The sequence below is a fragment of the Pinus tabuliformis genome, chromosome 8 (assembly GCF_031772625.1).
Source record: "Pinus tabuliformis cultivar Carrire ecotype Pingquan chromosome 8, CPIR1, whole genome shotgun sequence".
Taxonomy (NCBI): Eukaryota; Viridiplantae; Streptophyta; class Pinopsida; order Pinales; family Pinaceae; genus Pinus; species Pinus tabuliformis.
Window position 1 is genome coordinate 1,665,452,456 of NC_142294.1, and position 16,675 is coordinate 1,665,469,130.

The 16,675-nt window shown below is 37.6% G+C and overlaps 1 protein-coding gene across 1 annotated transcript in view; it reads right to left on the bottom strand.

The window, feature by feature from the left end:
- The window catches only part of LOC149242577 (ureide permease 5-like), a 178,872-nt gene that overhangs the window by 37,388 nt on the left and 124,809 nt on the right, over positions 1–16,675 (bottom strand). The window contains exon 4 of the mRNA XM_089374288.1: positions 1,442–1,527. Within this exon, the coding sequence (XP_089230414.1) occupies positions 1,442–1,527 (86 nt within the window). The remainder of the gene's footprint in view (positions 1–1,441; positions 1,528–16,675) is intronic.

A 16,675-nucleotide genomic window follows, 5' to 3' on the forward strand; every position in this document is an offset into this window, starting at 1 on the left:
CTTGTGAATAGGCTTTAGGAATCACTCTTTATCCAATCATTTATCTATTCATCACTGTGATTCCCCTTATACCGGGTCTCCTCCCATCAGTTAAAGTCTATAAAGAGCATGGAGCTTTAGCTGAGGTGACAGTGAGCTATTGCTCCATTCTTTCCCCTTGACCTAATAGTTGCTCCATAGGATCCCCTCCTAGGACCCCTGCTAGTTTGAACAGTAACAGACATATAACTTAAAATAATCCAATATTTTGCATCGCACATAGATTGTAGGATTTGCATCTCATTTAGAATAGTATAGCATCCTTAAGCAACAACCGTTCATCCGGTAACTTGGTAAAAATCTATCTTAAGCAAATAGTTGACTCCATTTAAGGCATTGATCTTCATAATAAATCTAATCAAATCATTCAACTTGCTAATTCAACCAAGTTGCTACACCATGCAGTTGTGTCTCCCAGATTTGTTGGTTGTCGACGAATCTTACATCTTCACATTTCATAGGGACTACCCCCCATAGCTTGTTGTAGGGAGACAGCGAGAACCGGGAGGGCAAGGATCAGAGTGACAATGTCCGCCTTGAGCATTGTCACATCTTTTCTTGTACAATTTGGGCGACAACATGCCCAAAGGACAAACAATAGTCCAAGTCTTTGGTGATCATTTCAAAATTTCCTCCATACATTTCTCCTTAAATTTGGTCCTTTTAAGGCTAGGGAGAGAAACTAGGGTTTGGAGCAAAATTTTATAGAGAAGTTTTTTTGGTGATTTGAGAGCCTAAACATCAAGAGATAGGTCTAGGCTACCTACCTATCAATTTGGTGGGCATCCACTCAAATTTCATCCATAAAATCTCTTGCCCTAGGTGTTGCCTAAAATTGCTTAATGATAAACAAAAATTGTTAAAAGATCTATATCATTTGAAGTAATTATTAATATTTCATAAACTAGTGCTTGTCTCTATTGCACTTGAAAACTCAACACTTGGGACAAGGTCCTACAAATGATAACTAAAAGTTTACTTTCTCAATTTTTAATAACCTTTTGGAACTAGATTATTTTAGTGTTCCTTATGTAAGGAAAAATTATTTTGGATAAATTGATTTATTTTCAGATACATTTATAAAAGGATGAACATCTATTTTTGACTTCAGTCGCTAAATTTGTCAGGTTTTTGTATAATAAATATTTGCAATGCCATAAAGAAATGAGACAATTCAGTTTGAAAACCTTCAACATATATAAACTCTCTTTAATCTATTTCTGCTATGAAATTTTTAATTGTGACATCTCTTTTCCTTGTGTGTTTGGAATATAGTCTTAAACAAAACAAAATATGAAAAGGTTCTATAGACTTTTAGAAGCTAAGAAAACTAAGCCTTTCTTACAAAAGAAATATCACAAAACGTGTGCCAAATCTACTAGATAAGGATTAGTTTACTCACAATTGTGTGCAATCAACTTGAAAGTCACTGAAGAATCATCAAAAGAGCCATCATTGCTTCCTATTTCTGCATCCTTGCCCGTTGACCTAACACAACAAAATAGCTTGCTCAACTAGAACATATAATGTTTAATATTTGTTAGAAAAAAAAATACAGTTATCAATAATCATCGTGTTTCTTGTGATCATGCACCGTAAAGAAAATCCAGAGATAGAATCATAGAACAAAATAGACAAGAGCACTAGGATATATAGTGGTAAAATCCCATTATGTGTAGAGGAAAAATCCAATATCAATGATCTTCTTTATTAGTCACCAACTCTGGTTACATGAATCCTTCAAGCACAAAGTTGTGCATGTTACCACAAAATCTAGTGAGCCTTGGAGAGGGAAAAGCTAGACAAAGTGTTAACAATGGCATAGAGGCCCAATGTCACCTCAACCAAAACCCCCTGATCTTTACAGAATTTCACTAATGGGGATAGGAGGGAGATCACTTAAAATAGGTATGCTAGGTATAAAGCGCAATGTGTTCAAGCAAGAACTCATTCAAGAGAAAGGCTCGCCGCTCACTAATGGTTTAAGGCTTCAAGGAAGCAAACCGTTCTCAAAGAAAAGAAATAGAAAAGTAAGGCTCAAGACCTAGGGTTTTGAGGTTTTTCAAAGGTAATAGATATTCACAAGGTCAAGGCCCAAGGGAAAGGGTTTCTTGTGATGATAATCAACTATTCAAGGCTCATGAAACCCTTAAAGAAGTCCCCAAATTGAGTAAGAAGAAAGTAGGGTTTCCCTCTTAGAGCAACACCTAGGGCAAGAGATTTTATGGATGAAATTTGAGTTGATGCCCACCAAATGGATAGTTTAGGTAGCCTAAACCTATCTCTTGATGTTTAGGCTCTCAAATCACCAAAAAGCCTCTTTCCTAAAATTTTGCTCCAAGCCCTAGATTTTTGCCCTAGCCTTAAAAGGACCAAATTTGAGAAGAGAAAATTATGGAGAAAATTTAAGGTTGACCAGTGCCTTGTCCTATGGGGATATGGAGTCAAGGATGTGCAAGATAAGCCTAATTCCCTTCCAAGGAGGTCGAAATTTGATGCCCTAGCTATCAAAATTTCAACAATTACCCACTTAATGGAATAATGGATTTTTATGGAGAATAACAAGAAGTACTCCACTAGGAACATTCATTACATGTTATACAATGAGTAACATATGCAATACTCAACTAGATAGCCTTTAGAATTTATTTTCAACAAATTAGGGCACAAACAAGCATAATCTAGAAGCAATAATTCCATACATTAGACAATTCAAAATAATAATCTTCAACAATAGGCACTTACAAGATAACATGTAGTATATCCATCCATTAGACTAAGAAATAGCTCCAAAGAATGTCAAAATCAGCTTCCATACATCAAAATGCATCCAAGTATCTCCAAAATCACCCACAAGAAGCAAGTGTGAATTCTTTAAGAGTCTGAAATTCAAAAATTTGACGATGATTGATCACAAATGAGTGATATCAAATATATATGTGAATAACTAAAGCCTATTTTAGCCTAAAATGCACTCAAGTAATAAAATAATGGGCAAATACTAGGTGAGGCTACAAGCCAACCTCATAGCCAATGTAAAAATATAACAATTAACCCACAAAGAGGCCGAAATGTGGACGTCATGCATGCCTAGGCCCTTCTAGGGCATGTGTTGGGCTCCTCTAGTGCCAAAGTGAGTATAGAGGGATCCAAAAATCATGATCTAGGAGTTCACCCCTAAATCTCCATGCAAATCATCCTATGGAACCCAATTTTGTGTTTGGGGCACAAAATGGGTCTCATGGATCTCCTGGTGATAGAATGGCCTAATTTTGATCCAACGTTGAGGGTTGTGAGGATGGTGTTAGCCCTCCCATGTCTCAAGGGGTCAGACAAACCTTATATTTCGGATGACTTAAGACGAGTTTAAGGATGAGTTTATTACAACTTCAAAAACTAGGATACAAGAAGCCTGAAACAAACATTATGGTGCACATCTTCAGAGCAAACTTTGATGCTTATTTTTGAACCAAACCTTTTGGACTTGTCTAAATGCTCTGAAGCAATATTTTATTGAAGACTTGAAGCAGGAAGCAGTGTTTGTCAAAAGACTTAAACCAAGTTGTGAGAAAGTTGAAGGATAATGTGAGGATAAGCTAAAGTATGAACCCTTTTCTCAAAAGCTTAGAAACAAGTCTGAGATACCTCGGCACTAAGGAAGGCCGACAAGACAAGAACTAAAAATTTGCAAGAGATGGAACATCCTTGATTTAGGCTTGATTGGAGATGAAGTTTGTTTGGCAAGAAACAAAATCAAAGTGTTGCTCATACCTTATAGAGATTGAAAGATACTCAAGGCCAAAGGGGGTTAAGGAAGGTTTCTAGTAATGAGTTTTCATAAGTGGTTAAAGACTCAAGATGATATGATGACATTCCATATCAAATCCTTCATTCCATGACTCTAGCAAGACAATTTGCACATGACAAATTTTGTCGAATTTACACAGAGTATCTCAAGGTTTGTAAACCCTAAAAGACCTAAAAGGTATGCCTTGAATATCAGTCTTTTGCATATTGTTGTTCAGGTGCTTGTGCACTGTAGGAAGATGTTGTGAGGTCACTGCCTCACAACCAATGGATGTACCAATGTGGAAAAAGTCGAAGTCGGGATCAAATTGACAAGGGCCCAAAAGTTGAAAAACTCGTTAAAGTCGAGAGTTTTTTGAAAAAGTCGGCAAAATTAAAAAAACACAAAAATATTCAATTTTTTTTAATATCTAGAGTATCCATAATCCATTAGGTATTGTAGTCTGCAACATCAGATCTGCAATCTAACCAATGAAAAATAGAAAAGAACAAACATATAGCTTACTTGTTGAAGTAGCCCATCTAGATCAACCCATTCTGCATTTTTTGTCCTTGACACCTGGCAGGTCCTTTGCCTCATTTGCCATCAATTGCTCATTGAGTATTTGCTACTCCAAAATACACAATATACTCAACCCTAACCAGATCTACTTCTCAAGTGGATTTGACCACCAAATCACTATACAATCAGCATCAAAATATATCATCAACTCACAATGGTTTGGCCCTTCCAAGACACTGAATACTAGTTGTCCAAAACCCTTATTGTTCAGCCTCCTCACAGCAAATTTGTCTCGTCAAATTCATTGTATAACAGCTCTAACAGTAGTGGCAACTCATAGTAATTTTGCTTATCAAATCACTATATGATAGCCCTTAAACACCACTGTCATATCCCACATTCAGCAGAGATGGCCAACTTTTTTAGTCGACTCCTGATAAAATCGGGCATATAATGAATAAATTGTGATTTTTTCGTTTATGAAAAAGTCTACAAAAAATTGGAGGATTAAATCGTTTTGTTGAAAAAATCGCAATTTTAGGATTTAATCCCGATTTTTTGCAGACTTTTTCCACACTGACCGATGTACACCAATTGATCTATAGCATCATCATAGTTTGAATTTGGATTATAGTTCAAATTTTGATAAGGCGTAAAGGCAAGATAAGGTTTGCTAAGGGGGATAGACCAAGTGTGTTCCATACACTTGTGCCAAGAACGTTTGGCATCTTGAAGTGTGATATGAACTTGTGTAGGGATATTTCCTTTTGGTTGCACTATATTGCAAGATATGTGTTCAAAAGAAAAATGTTGTTTTTGAAGTTGTTGAGATCTAAGCCTTTAGAATATTGATGCCATACACCTTGTACTACTATGGAAATATCTTGTATGACTGAGTAAGGGTTCTTTTCAAGCATGCAGAAGATGCCTTGTAATGCACTGTTGTGGCTCTGTCATTTAATTGTATTGGCTAAGTTATGTTGTTGGTGCTAGGGTTCCATTGCTTGGTCCTTGATGTTACAAATTGAATCAAAGGACAAAGGGTTCTTCACATATAAGGCAACAAATTCCAATGAGCACATGACAAATTTTGTATTGGAAAGTCATAGGATTTGAAGGCTTGGATGAGAAAGCCCTAGGGTTTATGGATAAAACCCTAGATCTAGACCTAGATCAATGTTTCCATTGAAAGAAGAAACCCTAGTTCATGCAAGGAAGGAAAGGAAAGCAGCATGCTGATTATGAGGATGAGGATGATGAGTTTGTTGATGAATTTCATTTTTGCAAGAAAGATAGGATCAAGAGGGAGTTGACAAATCCCTACAATCCTCAAGAGATAAGTACATTATATCTCTTTTCCTTAATTATTATTATTTTACTATTAGTTAACCTCGTCTTTGTTTCTTTTGTTGGGTTGTAAACATTTCTTTCAAGACCTCCTAATGAGGGTTGCATGTACATTGTGAAGGCTGCTAAGGCTCTGGTAGCATATGGAAGCATTGGAAGAACAAAGCAAGGTTTGTGGCAAGAGGATTCCCCCAAGATCGGTAATTTGTGTTTCAGAGGGAGAAATTTTATTGACCTCATGCCTGATGTCCAGAAGAGCTCCTAGTTTGGAGGGAGCAGGTAGGCCAACAAGTTCGACAGATGCCATGATGGATAAAATTGTGTTAGAGAGAAGTTGGCAGTGACTTCCAAGAGGATCTACAAGATGAAGTATGCAGTAGATGGCAACATAGAAAAGTACAAAACGAGGATTCCCCCAGGAAGAGGAGAGGACTATGAAGAGACATTTGCTCCAGTTATCAGGTACACTTTTGCTAGAACTATTATTTTTGTTGCTTCTATTGAGGCTTGTATAGACCTCAAGCGTGGTATTCTCGAATGGATGGATATTTGACGAGTCTTGGTTGATCTTGTTATTATATGACTTCTTTCTAACGGGAGAAGGAATCACATGGCAGAGGAAGCAAAAATGGTAGAAGAATTTGCTTTCATGATAAAGGGAGTTGTCGAGATTGTTGAAATATGTAACTAGGTTCAGTGTTCATAATTCCATATGTAATCGTGACTTTACGCATTTAATGAAAAGAGAAAAATAAATTTATTATTTGTGTTCTTGAGGCATGGGTTTGATGCTCAAGGGAAACTTATTTTTAGGTCAAGCACCCATTGAGTGCTTCTAGATTTGTAATAAAGTCAATTGAGTCATTTTCATGTATTGAAGACCCAATTGGGCATGTTACATATTGTAAAGAAAAATTTATTGAGTCAAAATAGAGTCAAAAGACCCTCCAAGACCTCATCATGGCACAAAGATCAAGTCGGCCTCAAGATAGCAATTCATACCCCTCTCAAGCCTATACATAAGAAGGAATTCGACCTCATTTATACACTCACTCAAGCAAGTTTGATCTCCTCAAGATAGAAGTTGGAAAAGGACGAAGAAGAAGAAGAAGAAGATCAAGATCAAAGTTTTTGGGTCTCTCTCTCTCTCTTTCATTAGGGTTTCTACAGTTTCTGGGATAGACAGAATTTTGAAGCTGCAAGGTCAAAGTTGTGAAGCTGTGAGGTCGACGTTGTGAAGCTGCCTCGAGATCGAAGCTGTGAAGCTGCTAGGTCGAAGATTGTTGAAGCTGCTAGGTAGAAGTTGCAAAAATTGTTGATAGGGTCAAAGTTTGTTGTTGGAAGCTATGTAAGAAAAGATCATCAAGAAGGAAGGATGACTTGGTCTTGGAGGGTCTTGGTGAAGGTTTATAGGTCTTGGAATTCGTCAATTGGATTTCTATAAAGAAGAGAAGGATTCTGGTGGGTTTTCCTCTCATTTGGAGAGGTTTTGGCCTTGATTGATCACCTATATCTTGTGTCCTATTGTCTCATTGTTCTTTATGAATCGGTCTTTGTTTGACGACATAGAACACTAATAATAATAAAGGAAAGAAGAAGTTAATCAAGTAAAGTAAAAATACATCACAAGCATTTATCAAAGTAAGAGAAATCACCTACACTTGTTGCCCCCTAGATTTCTCAACATGGTATTAGAGCTAAGGTGACTACATCAAGGAAGGGCAACATGAAGAAGGATACTCTAGGGCCGAAGTATAAAGAGATCATCTTGGAAACAACAAGAGAATCAATCATCAAAAAGGATTGACCCTCTCATCATATTGAAAAGGAATAATTAGGAGCATCAAAGAAGACCTCAAAACCCTAGCTCATCCAAAGAAGGGTTCCACACTTGAAGTGTTCTTGGGAAACTCACACATTCTACAATCATTATCACGAGGAAGGAAGAGCGAAGCACTTTTGGGTTTGTTTTTCTGGGCTATATTCTCCACATGTGTGAAGTATTAAGACATCCTTTTGCAGCAACAAGTATCGAATTGCAGCCACCATCAAGGATCAAGTTCTATGCCAAGAAAGGTCTCCTTTGCAAGCTGAAATAACAAGAAAAAGAAGTCAAGTCAAGCAAAGTAGAAAGGAGGAAAATTTGTCCATCTTCTAGCCACACGTGTGAACTAGGGTTATTGCAGAAAAGGTCGAAATTGTAGAACTACTACAACAAGCCGAAATTTTGAGGAAGTGTTGAAATTTGAGGTTATGAAACAAGTTTAACTAACGTTGTCTTGGAGGAAGAAAAGCAGGAAAAGTGTTGTCATCATCATCAAGGAATCAATGTGGTCTCCCTTTGAAGAAAGACATCTTCACCAAGAATACATCTTCTATTATCTACATCATCATCAAAATCAAGAAGGCATCAAGTTGAAGATTTCATCATCTAGGAGTATCTTCACTTGACAAGTAAGTATTTTTATATCTATATTTGAATATGTCAAAATGACTTCATATTGCAAGGAGAGCAACAAATTGGTTGGGTTGTCAAACTTTCTTGCATGGAAGAAGAGGATAGATTTGATCCTCATAGAAAATGAAGTCATTGGTCATGTTAAGGGTTTAATTGTTGAACCGCCAAAAGAAGAAGCTCAAGCTCTACAAGATGAAGATATCAAAAGAAGAAGGAATAACCTCATACTTTATGAGGGTGTCAGAAATAAGAGACCAACTCCAAGAGTTGGGAGAAATAATGTCTGACAAGGAAATGAGTACCATAGTACTCAATGCACTACCATAGGAATGGGGCAACTTCACATCAAGCATATATGGGGAAAATGAAGCTACTCCATTCAATGAACTATGGTCATTGTGCAAAACCAAAGAAACCAGGATGAAGGCAAAAATCAATGTAGGATCAAATAAGCAAGCTCAAGCATTTGCTGCCATGTCTAGAAGAAAAGGGAAGTTTGGTCCTTAGAAAAAGAAGAAGAACATGTCGAAGGTTCAATGCTATGATTGTCATGAATATGGGTACTACAAGAGAGATTGTCCAAAGCTCAAGAAGGACAACAACAAAAGAGGAAGGGAAGAAGCCCATATCATTGAAGAAGTGGAAGAAGCTGAAAAGAAGAAATCCAAGGAGGAAGTAAAAGATCTCTACTATGATTGAGATAGTCTTCCTCACCTAGTTCTTTTCAAGTTTTTGTTTCAAGTTTTATGTTGTAAAGTATAACTATCATGGTAGGAATCACTATAAGATGCATCATGTTAGGAGATGGCATCATAGAAGCATACAATTGAAAGCAAGAGCTCGTGACATCATCATAAAGAAGCATGAAAGATAGTTGAAATAGAAGTCTATGGTTGTCACCTATAGAAGGATGTAGCTCTTGGTAACCTCATTAGAAGCATAAGTAGTACTTATGGGAAAAAGAAAGTCATCTAGTATAGAGCTCATCATACATCATTCAAAAAGGAGCATTTGCAGGATGAGGATGATCAAGATCCTTCGTTGGAATCTTCATCGGAAGGTTCACCTACTGGAAGAAGCAAGTGTCTCGCTGAGAATTCCACCTTGTATGGGATTCATGGAATGATAGTATGATCTCAAAAGAAGTGAAGCGAGTCAAGGTGATTGAAGTTCTTTCAATCAAGAAAGTTGTTGAAGGAAGTCTAGATGACCAAAAGGAAGAGATGAGGTATGTATGCTTGTATTTGATAAAATTGAGTCATGTCATATAGTTGCAGATAGCATGGATAAATGCTCCACCTCATGAGCATGATCAAGAGAAAGGGATCTCCTCCTTTGGAAGGATGCATAAAGGCATGGTTCACATATTGACTAGATGAAATCAACATAATAAGTCCTCACATGGAATATGAGGTGGTTGATAAAAATGAAGGAACTATGAATGGAAGTTCCTGAGAAGCAATATGTGAAGAAAGGAAATCAACATTAGATAACTAGAAGAATTGACTGTGACATCTCCATGGAACAGGTATGTAGACTCCAAATAAGTCTGTTAAGGAAGATGACCCTTGACATTTAATATCTTTTTGGAGATGTGCCAATATAAATACAAGATGATGATACAACAAGAAAATGTCATGATGCAAGATCATCACAAAGGTAATTTGATGTTCATTTTTTATTTTTGAACAATATCTGGATGGGCTAATGCAGGGCTACCAAAGGAAGAGTTGTAGATGTAATCTACAACTGATACTCATGTGGTGGGATGATAATATCCTGAAGAAAACATGATGTGGATAAGGTAGTTGTATGAAGGAAAGCCAGATATGAATAACTTTCCGATGAAAGAAAGGATGACATGACTGACATGATTCATGAATGAAAGTGATGGATGGTCAATGCCCTACGAAGAAGTCCCAAAAGATGTAGGCTCCATAACAAAGAAGAAATTCATGACATCGAAAGAGGGAGTCCTACAAGCAACTAGTTGTCCCATGATCTCCACCTAGAAAGTTGTTGGAAGCAAGTCCCTGGTTAAGGGGAGGCTTGGTCAAGTCCCTGGTTAAGAGGGAGCTTGGGTACATTCCTTTTATAGGAATGGGTGCATTCCTTCATTGGAATGGGTATATCCTCCCTAGTTGAGAGGGAGAGGTAGACACATCATTCTTGTCTTCACTTGGGAAGAAAGAATGGAGGATTGGGTAAGCATCTGGCATTCGATACTCTTTGAGGATGTGGTAGGGCATCCAAGATAAGAGTAATCGTAAAAGACCGATATTCATCGAGGACTAGGAATCCAAGATAAGAATAGTCTTCGTGGAACACACTCAGAGAGAACCCAGGTGGGGTATGTTCTGAGAGAGACAATGATGAGGGTGTTTATAAATCATTGGTCTCACTAGCATTGTGATCTAATCTTGTGGAGAGATAGAGCTATTAGTCAAGGCCTTGCTATGTGACAATGTTGGATGACATGATGTTATACAAATGGGTTACTAATCCGACCCTTCTTATGAGAATTCTTCAGATTGAGAACGTCCAAGTACCTTGTATGGATTATGAATACCTCCCTAGTTAAGAGGGAGTGTTGAAATATGTAACTAGGTTCGGTCCTCATAATGGCATATGTAATCATAATTTTATGTATTTAATGAAAAATTTACTATTTGTGTTCTTGAGGCATGGGTTTCATGCTCAAGGAAAATTTATTTTTAGGTCAAGCACCCATTGAGTGCTTTTAGGTTTGTCATAAAGTCAATTGAGTCATTATCAAGTATTGAAACACCATATGGGCATGTTAGATATTGTAAAGAAAAATTTATTGAGTCAAAATAGAGTCAAAAGACCCTCCAAGATCTCGTCATGGCACAAAGATCAAGTTGACCTACATGAAGGGACAAGTTGGCCTCAAGATAGCAATTTGTACCCCTCTCAAGCCTATAAATAAGAAGGAATTCAACCTCATTTATACACTCACTCAAGCAAGTTCAATCTCCTCAAGATAGAAGTTGGAAAAGGACGAAGAAGAAGAAGAAAAAAATCAAGATCGAAGTTTTTGGGTCTCTCTCTCTCTCTCTCTCTCTTTCAATAGGGTTTCTGCAGTTTCTCGACTAGACGAAATTCAGAAGCTACATTGAAGCTATGAAGCTGCAAGGTTGAAGATGTGAAGCTGCAAGGTCGAAGCTATAAAGTTTCCTCTAGATCAAAGCTGTGAAGCTGCTAGGTCGAAGATTGTTGAAGCTGCTAGGTCGAAGTTGCAAAAATTGTTGCTAGAGTCGAAGTTCATGGAGAAGTTGCTGGTGTGAAAATTTCTGAATAGAAATCCAACAACAATGACTATAATTATTTCTTCTACTTATTAATTTAGAAATAAGTTATTCACAGTGTTTCTACAACACGTATCGAAATAAATTCTACTGCAACCTTCACAATTAAAATACTTTGGAAAGTAAATGCAAAGAAAAATACTAGCACAAGTATAATCACAATGACACGGTTGCTTTTGGACAATTTTCCCCCGGAAAAACCCAATGCGGGAAAACCGGTGCAACAGATGAGGGTTTCTTTATTGATCTTCAACAAAAATCTCATGTAAAAGATACAACCAGCAGAATAGAAGAGGAATTTCTGTGAGAAATTTTACAAACAATATTCTCATGCTTCTCAATGAGATTCTGACTCTGGAGAGGACCTGCTGCCCTCTCTATGTCTCACTGCGTCAGCTTCTGCATAAGGACTATGCAATACCAACCAATGTTGAAAATGTCGAAGTCGAGATTAAATCGGCAAGGGTCCAGAAGTTGAAAAATTCGTTAAAGTCGGGAGTTTTTTTGAAAAAGTCGGCAAAATTAAAAAATACAAAAATATTCATTTTTAAAAAAATCCCGACTTTTTCAATAAAATCCCGATTTTTTTAAAAAATAAAAATAAAAAATCGTTAAAGAAACTACCTCATTCACGATTTTTTGGAAAAAGTCCTGATTTAATCCTGACTTTTTCGATTTAATCCCGACTTTTTCAACTCGGAAAAAATCGGCAAAAAATCGGCTGATTTAATCGGCCAACCAACTGATTTTTTCTCGACTTTTTCCACACTGGTACCAACGTCACTGCCTCTGCACTGTCCCTCGTCTGCTCTACGTCTTCTTTTTGCTCCTGCACTCTCGACTGATGTTGATTCCCTCTCTCCTCCTCACCTGCAACTCTCCCTCTGATTCGATTTCCTCTTGTCAAACTTCGACCAGTGAGAAAATCATTCTTACTTGGGTAACTGAGTGTCCACCTAGTGTGTCTTCCAAATGCCCATTGAAGTCCTTATAATCCTCCAGTTGAGTAATCAACGACCTTTCACCCTCAATTTGATTAATACCCTTTACCTATTTTAATTTCCTAAGTTTAGACTTAGGCATTCATTAGAAATAATTAATTATTTTAATAAAACTATCTCCGGGTGGAATTTCCCAAAACAATTTATGGGTATTGTGGAATACATGTGTCCTAGCCTTCCTACAAATTTTGAATCTAAGAGCACATCTAATGCTACCAAAAATCAACAACTAGAAGGTCGAAGTTTATTGCTGGAAGTTGTGTACAGAAAGCTAATCAAGAAGGATGGATGACTTGGTTTTGGAGGGTCTTGGTCAAGTGTCATAGGTCTTGGAATTTGTCAATTGAAGTTCTATAAAGAAGAGAAGGATTCTGGTGGGTTTTCCTCTCAGTTGGAGAGGTTTTGGCCCTAGTTGGTCGCCTATATCTTATGTCCTATTGCCTCATTGTTCTTTATGATTTGGTAGTTGTTTGATGATATAGAACACTAACAATAATAAAGGAAGGAAGAAGTTAATAAAGTAAAGTAAAAATACATCACAAGCAGTGATCAAAGTAAGAGAATTCACCTATGTTAATTTTTGTGGCATCGGATGTGTTCTAACCACGAAATTTGGTGGAGAGTCTAGAATACATGTATTTTCCAAAACCCATAAATCATTTCTAGAAATTCCACCTAGAGACGACTTAATTAAAATAATTAATATTTTTTAATGGTTCGGAAGTCTAAATTTAGAAAATCTGATTAATTAAAGGGTACTAACTAAATCATGGTGAAAATCTTCTAGAAGAAGACATGGATCGAGTTCTAGTTAATCTTTGTCATCGATTATGTTTTAATCTTGGTTGTTGATGCCTCAACGAGAGATTATAAGAAGAAACTCGATGGGGCTTGGGAGAACATACACTAGCAGCGACTCAGTTGCCCAGGCAGGTGATTTTCTTAATGGTTGAAGTTCAGCAGAGGAGATAGAGCTAGAGGGTGAGATGCAGGGGAGAGAGAGAGGGTATCAGCAGTGATCCAGGAAGTGCAGAACGAGTTCTGGAAGAGAAAGAAGGAGGAGAGACATAGTCCACTAGAGCTTTGCGTAGTTGTTGCACATAGGGTGACGCAGAAACCCAGCGTATGGACAGAGGGTTCATCTCAGGGTCAAGGAGTCGTTGTGGAGAGTGAGAAATTTGTCACTAAATTTCTCTCAGTATTTTTCCTCTGTTCTAATGTCTAAATTCTTGTACTTGAATTTATGTTGAAGAATTAATAAAGAAACCCTTATCTGTTGCACCAGTTTTCCCAAGTTGGGTTTTTCCAGGGACAATTGTCCAAAAATAACTGTCAATTTTTTATGTGTGCTAAAATTTCTCTAATTTTCCAACATTTATTTTCCACAGTATTGTTTTGTGAAGGCTGCATCGTATATATTTCAATATTTGTTGTAGGAAACTGCAAATAGTTTGATTAATTAATTTAACAAATAGAAGAAATATTATTAGTCGCTGCAATAGGGTTCTAGGTTTCGAAATTTTCACATGGTATCAGAGCACAGATAAAAGCCAGAGAGCTTAGCTGCAGAAGGAAGAGGAATTCCAAAACTCTGCGTAGGCAACAGTTCAAAACCCTCAGAGGCAGTGCAGTCCCTTGGCCAGGAGGGTCAATTTTTTTTAGCAAAGTTTATTTCTTTGAGAGAGTCAACAGAGAATAAAATTTCCAAATCAAAGATTACTAGAGGCAGAGGGAGCAGCAGTATTTTCCTTGCTGAGCATATCTTCAGCTAGGACGCAGTTATTTTGCAGTAGTTTGCTGGTACAAAATGACATCAGGAAAGAGAGGAGAAACAACATAGGAAATCATGGTCATAATCAACTGTCAAGAAGCCTCAGAATTATCTTCCAGGTTGGAGGATGAGTTCACGTGCTTATCACGTTTAGCATCATCTGCTATCGGGGATATTTATAGTGGAGCTTCAGCGCATATAATAGGAGTTAGAGAATATTTCTCTATTAAAATTGGCAACCAGGGCAAAACTTCATGTGGGTCATCTTATTCATGGCTGATAATATTTTTATTAGATTCCTCTCGTCGAGAGGTGTAGGATTGATATAAAGATCATCTGATTCCGATAAGTATTCATGGAGATATGAATTTATTTTGATTATGGAATTATTATCAAGCCGACCTACAACTCATGTAGGCTCAGAAGCCCAACAGTCGCATCTATTCACCCACCAACGTTGTGTATAAATATAAGAGGACTTTTCCTCATTTGAACTCACACTTCTCATCACATCTCTCTCTCTCTACTGCGCAGAAATGAGTCTCTTCTCTACTGCGCTGACATGGGTCTCTCTCTCACACATGTGAAGCCGGACGCTGTTGAACTTGAAGCTGCAACTGCAGAAGTAAAGATTGACCTGCGTGGCCTAGAAGATATCCTCTTTGGAACTGCGTTGTAGGTTCATCTGAACCTCCTCTGAAAGCCGCAACTTTTGGTGGTGGAATGAAGTCAATCCGACGAACGGTTTGCAAAATAATAGAGTTCAGGCTTCTGTGATCCATATCAAATTAGAGAGAGATTTTTCGGCGAAAATCACATGGAAAATCATTTGTCGACGCGTTTCGAACCAACAAGTGTGGTTCATCGTCAGGAAAATCAACTTGTCCTGATGATGAACCACACTTGTTGGTTCGAAACGCGTCGACAAATGATTTTCCATGTGATTTTCGCCGAAAAATCTCTCTCTGTTTTGCAAGATATCGACTGTCTTAGTTTGAAGCCGGAAACTGCTGAAACTGAAGCTGCAACTGCATAAGTAAAGATTGACCTGCGTGGCCTAGAAGATCTCCTCTTTGGAACTGCGCTGTAGGTTCATCTGAACCTCCTTTGAAAGCTGCAACTTTTGGTGGTGGAATGAAGTCAATTCGATGAACGGTTTGCAAGATATCGACTGCCCTAGTTTGAAGCCGGAAACTGCTGACACTGAAGCTACAACTGCAGAAGTAAAGATTGACCTACATGGCCTAGAAGATCTCCTCATCTGAACTGCGTTGTAGGTTCATCTGAACCTTCTCTGGAAGCCACAACTTTTGGTGGTGGAATGAAGTCAATCCGACAGTCGGTTTGTGAGATATCGTCTGCCCTAGTTTGATGATGAAGCCACTAATGCTAATGTTGTTGATCTAGGGTTTGCTACTGCTGATATAAATCAGATTTATTGTACTATTTCTCTCTGCTGAATTATTGCAGATAAAAGAAGATTTGATCGAAGGGTTTCCCCACACATTGTGGGGTTTGTCCCTGGCTAGCCGCCACATCTTGTGTCTCTTGTCTTGGCTTGTTTTCTGTCAATCGTTTAATGTTCTATCTGCACTTTACTTTATATACATGTGATTGATAATTTGTGGAATATAATAAGAAAAAGAAGTAAACTGTTATAAGCAGTGTTGAAAATATCGCCGATATTTCGGCGAAAATCGTAAATATCGCGAGATTTTTACCAAAACGAAATTTCGGCTGTAATTTCTCGCGATTTTTTCTAGTTTTGAATTTCTCGCGATATATCCGAAATCTCGGCGATTTTTTTACAAATATCGCGCGACGACCCTAAAAATCGCCGGCAGCATTTATAAATTGGGGTTTGGCCGTAAATGAACCATTTCTGTTTCGAGTTTTCGTTAGAGCTGGAGCCTGGAGACGCTGCGAAGTTCGAACGGTGGCTGCGGAGGGTTTTGGCTGCGGAGGGTTCCAGTTTATGTGTTTAAACTTTACAACTTTCCAAATTCCAGGTATGCGTGCAGCGTAATACGTATTCCCCAACCGTTAAAACTTAATACTTTGGCTGCGGAGGGTTTAATATTTGACCATAATTTCAACACTGTGTTCCATACCACGTATGATCTCATCATTGTGTATGACTGCGTGGTATATTATTATTATATGAATGCCCAGCGTATAACTATATACACAATGCCCAACATATATACATAATGCATTGTAAATTTGTATGGATTGCGTGGTAGTGTTGTGCGTTATATGGACTGTGTATAGCATGGTTCCATATTCATATGTTTGTGTATAAATGAATGTGAACAGCTTATAGATATATAGCATGAATAGCTTTTGATATATGAAGTTCATTGCTTGTGTTGATAAACAAATTATAAGAAATGCCACAGTATAATGCAGAGTGAAGTGACA